This window comes from Ruditapes philippinarum, unplaced genomic scaffold (genome assembly GCF_026571515.1).
Source record: "Ruditapes philippinarum isolate M1 unplaced genomic scaffold, ASM2657151v2 ctg26108_1_1_1_1, whole genome shotgun sequence".
NCBI lineage: Eukaryota > Metazoa > Mollusca > Bivalvia > Venerida > Veneridae > Ruditapes > Ruditapes philippinarum.
The window spans coordinates 332-5,649 of NW_026855279.1; the positions used below are offsets into that span (position 1 = coordinate 332).

General features: G+C 32.5%; 1 protein-coding gene across 1 annotated transcript; it reads right to left on the bottom strand.

The window, feature by feature from the left end:
- Nucleotides 1-769: 769 nt before the first annotated feature.
- Nucleotides 770-4,203, bottom strand: LOC132742734 (vacuolar protein sorting-associated protein 16 homolog; the record flags this gene model as incomplete). The annotated part of the gene is given in 4 exon segments (XM_060731198.1): nt 770-914; nt 2,824-2,952; nt 3,759-3,859; nt 4,115-4,203. Coding segments are annotated over 4 exon segments (464 nt in total), but the record flags the coding sequence as incomplete, so codon positions are not given.
- Nucleotides 4,204-5,318: the final 1,115 nt, after the last annotated feature.

The following is a 5,318-nucleotide window of genomic DNA, read 5'->3' on the forward strand; positions in this document are numbered from 1 at the left end:
ATCATGAATCTAAAGATGTGGGGAAATGACATCACGCGCACCTGTTTTTATACGGCCAATACACAAACATGGCCGCGCTTACTGATTTGTAGAAATCGGTGATTTAGTGATTTAAATTTTGTTATCATTCGTTTAATATTATTATTTGGCGGCAGAAAATTTGCAAACTTATTATTTATAGTATTCTTTTTCTGAAATCAAGTTTTTATTCTAACCTTGTCTTTCCCTTTAAAATAAGAACCATTTACAATTTAAAAGAGCCATTTTTCATTGACACATCTAAAGTGTAACACTAACAATAGCTTTAATGCTATGTTTTGTATTATTATATAATGCAAATGACCTCAATGATTTGCAGAATATTTGTTAAAGTGTATAAAGCTATATCTGTGTTGCCTGCAGTTTACAAAATTTTTGTTTAAATTCCTAAAAAGAATAAATCCCAAATACATGCAGGAAAGAAAAATGTAAGTATATATCAACATAAGCAAACGGCCCATAAATTTTAAAATCCTTCTTCTAAAGGAGCATGATAGTTTGTTCTGGAACATTTTATTCTGTTAACATACAATATTCACACGTGTATTAAATAATAGTAACATTTTATCAACGCTTTTGATAATCCATCCTAAGATTATGGAAACCACTTAATTTTACCATTTTTAAATTTTTAAAAAAAAATGCATTAGATGTAGCTTTATTATCATTTAATATATTGTTTATAAAAATGTTAAGATAATCTTTTTAATACAAATAACAAGGATTATACCTGGAACTTCGGCCAGCCTTCTTACTCTCAGATCATCTATACAGTTGACCATGAATATTCTGTAGTTACATGTGAGAACGGCAATCCCTGTACCTTTATAGCTACGAAAGATACGTACATCTAAAACCTTTGTGTCTTTTGCTTCCTACAATATAAATGAGCTGCATCACAACAAAACCAACATAATGGGTTTGCGACCAGCATGGATGCAGACAAGCCTGCGCATCCGAGCAGTCTGATCTGGATCCATGCTGTTCGCTTACAAACTCTATAACAAGTAAAGAAACCGATAGCGAACAGCATGGATCCTGATCAGACTGCACGGATGCGCAGGCTGGTCTGGATCCATGCTGATCGCAAACCCATTATGTTGGTTTTGTCATGGCATGGCTCAAATTTATTTCTTTGGTAATCTTTAATGGTATACAGATTTGCCCTTGTCTGTCAGTCTTACTGACATCTTGTGTCTGTGACTCACAAAATAGTGGAATGCAAGGGCGTCCGTGTCCTATTGATACATTCATTTTTTTATGTATGCATGTTTTGTTGTTGTTGTTTTTCTATTTCAGAAGGCCACATTGGAAATAACATATATATGATTGCTGTTGTATTTTCTTAATGTGTTACCTTCTTTAAATAAAGATATTATTATTATTATTTTTATTATTATTACTATTATTATTATTACTACTACTATTATTATTGTTTCCAGTAATATACATGTATACCCTGAATGTTGATTAGCTCTAAACTTAAACATGAATATCCAATTAGTAATACTTTCAGCACAAGTAGCATTATCAGTAATCAGCATGGCATGCATGCAAATCCACTCAGTCTAACATGACTATATACTATATACTGCTCAACTTTGCTATGATAACATTTTTTAAATCAAAGACACTTTTAAATCAAAGAAACTAACTCAATAAAATAATTACAAATTCAAAGCAGAATATATTCATATGTCTATTTCACTCAATCAGTGGAAATGTAATAAAAAAAACTCATTATGTTAAAGTAATTAAACCTTAACCTGCTTAATTTAAATAATAATAATGGACTTGCCCTGATTTGAATTGAGAACAGTCCATTCAATGTTAAAGGGACATCAGTATCAAAAAAATACTAACTACCAATAGTAAAGAGCCTGGTAATTGACAGTGCAGATGTGCATGCCTGTAACGAATGACGGACAACCTAGGCTTACGGACAATTGATTTGGCCGCCCCTGTCTATACTGGTGGCGAACTCTTATTATTATGCTAAATATTTCACCTCCTTAATTTGGTTAAATATTTCCCTGCTTAATTTGGCTAAATATTTCCCCTGCTTAATTTGGCTTAATATTCCCCTGCTTAATTTGGCTAAATGTTCCCCTGCTTAATTTGGCTAAATATTTCCCCTGCTTAATTTGGCTAAATATTTCCCTGCTTAATTTGGCTAAATATTCCCCTGCTTAATTTGGCTAAATATTCCCCTGCTTAATTTGGCTAAATGTTCCCCTGCTTAATTTGGCTAAATGTTCCCCTGCTTAATTTGGCTAAATATTTCCCCTGCTTAATTTGGCTAAATGTTCCCCTGCTTAATTTGGCTAAATATTTCCCCTGCTTAATTTGGCTAAATATTCCCCTGCTTAATTTGGCTAAATATTCCCCTGCTTAATTTGGCTAAATGTTCCCCTGCTTAATTTTGCTAAATGTTCCCCTGCTTAATTTGGCTAAATGTTCCCCTGCTTAATTTGGCTAAATATTCCCCTGCTTAATTTGGCTAAATGTTCCCCTGCTTAATTTGGCTAAATGTTCCCCTGCTTAATTTGGCTAAATGTTCCCCTGCTTAATTTGGCTAAATATTCCCCTGCTTAATTTGGCTAAATGTTCCCCTGCTTAATTTGGCTAAATGTTCCCCTGCTTAATTTGGCTAAATATTTCCCCTGTTGGCTAAATATTTCCCCTGCTTAATTTGGCTAAATATTCCCCTGCTTAATTTGGCTAAATGTTCCCCTGCTTAATTTGGCTAAATATTTCACCTGCTTAAAGACATGAATAACTGACCTGTCCTAGACCAAACTGTCGTTTAAAGTTCAGAAAAATATCGTAAACCAGAACCACACCATCGTCCTGTACACATAACAAATCTTCGGTGGTTGACCAACCCATCTTCTTGATACGTCCACTAGACCACTGTATAAACAATATAAAAATAATAATAATTTTCTGACAATTTATTCTTAAAACTTGACCAGATTTCTTAGTATGTCAATCATAGATTATCTGTTAATCTTAAGCCTTAATCCCATGCTAAATATCTTAAATGGACTTGTCCATATTTCAAGATGGATAAATCCAGTCATCATGCATATTGACAAGTAAAATTTCAAAATATGAAGTCACTGAATAACAAACAGTACAGCTAAGATCAGCTGTCTGATCATGGCCTGCACTCGATTAAATGGGTAGAATATTAAAGTTGCTGCCAGCAGGCTATGGGTAAAGTAAATACAAATCTTCACAAAATGAGAATGAACATACTAGCTAGATGATTAAATAATTTCTTAAATATTACAAAGGAACTTTTAGGGAAAAAATTGCTGTCTTGATTTTTTTTTGTACGAATTCATATTAATCACAGGCACGAGTATCGGACCTGGGAAGAAAAAATATGACCAGATTGATAATAAAACCTGTGTTCATCTTAAAAATGTCAAAAACCAAAAAAAAAAAATGTAAATAATGACCCCCTTTAAAAATATACTATAAGTTAAGAGCTTAACTTATAGTATATTTTTAAAGGGGGTCATTATTTACAATTGTTTTTTGGTTTTTGACACTTTCAAGATGAACACAGGTTTTATTATCAATCTGGTGATATTTTTTCTTCCCAGGTCCGATACTCGTGCCTGTGATATTATTATGTTAAACAATTTTCATATATTGACTTTTCCAGTAATGGATTATGGATTAAAAAAGTACACAAAAAGTGAACATACTCTAAGTTGACCTATAGGTTTACCAGATGAAGTGAATGCATGAATGATCGGCTTCACATTTCCTGACAAATTTGGGTTGTTACTGTCATCTCTCATCAAAGCTGAAATATATAAATACTGTATATACTATACCCTTTACCTACCTCTGAAAAAATGCTTACATACCTGCTCAGTACATGGCAAGAAAGCAAAAGCTTATTGCAATGTATAATGATCTTAAGCCTTAATTTGCAATTTTCTAATCTAGTCCTAATTTTTACATCAATCTGTTTACTAAACAGTTTCACAAGAAAAACCTTAAAAGAAATCACACAATTTTAGAAATATTTAACACAATATGCTCTTAAAATGTTTACCTAAAGGTCCACCATATGGAGCTGGAGCAACAATGAACTTTGCAAGATCTATCTGGTCTCCCCACTCCAGAGAATACAACTCCATTTTTCTGAAAATAAAGAGATAACTTATAGAATCATCACTAGCCGGTAAACTCAGGAAATATAGTCTGACCTCATAATTACCTACTTTAAGTTTACAAGATGGAAATTCATCATAATAAATTCAAAGTACAAAGTAACAAGCAATTATCACAGCATTGCAAGCAATCCATAAGTCCCCTACCGGTTAAAACCCCAGCAACATTCTGATGGGCCATTGGCCATTCAATTTTACCAGTGAATGAATGACATGAATGAACTTAAATCTTTTGAGTTCTAAGTTTGTCTATATCACAGTAATGTGTTAAGTTTCCCTGCCTAGTAAGGAAATTATGTGTATACAACCTTGTCATATTATTACGATGTGGGATTTTAAAGTAAATCCTATAAGGAATGAAGACGTTGGAGTGAAAAATACCAATTTCTCGAAAAAAATCTAAGTTCAAGGGGGACATAATTCTGGAAATAGTCTTGCTAGAGTATTTAACCTTCTCAAAAATGTTGAGTGATAATAAGAAACATATATATGAAGTTTGAAGTAGCTACATTCAGAAATAAAGAAGTTATTTAAAAAAAGACATTATTTTTCATAAAAATTCTAAGTTCAAGGGAGGTAATACTGATAATTTTTGTGCTAGAGTTGTAAACCTTGTCACATATGATGTGGTTGATGACCAGAAACTTACATTTAAAGTTTGAAGAAAACACCTTAAGAAATAAAGAACTTGTAGTGAAAAAGCTGAAAAATTTAAATCAGAAATCTTGAAATTCAGACGATTCGTTGCCATAGCAACCAAAATTTTCAACATAGGAAGAAAAGAAAAAGATGTGCATAATCTCCAGACTGCCATCCACCCATATTTCAAGTTTCATAAAAATATTTTCAGTACTTTTTGAGTTATCACTGGATCCAGTTTATGTGTTAAATTTGCCATATTTTCAGACTATTTGTTGCCATAGCAACCAGAATTTTCAACATAGGAAGAAAAAAAAAAAAAAGATGTGCATAATCTCCATACTGCCATCTATCCATATATCAAGTTTTATAAAAATATTTTCAGTACTTATTGCCTTATCGCGGGATCCAGTTTTGTGGACGGACGGACGTTCTTTATATACCAGA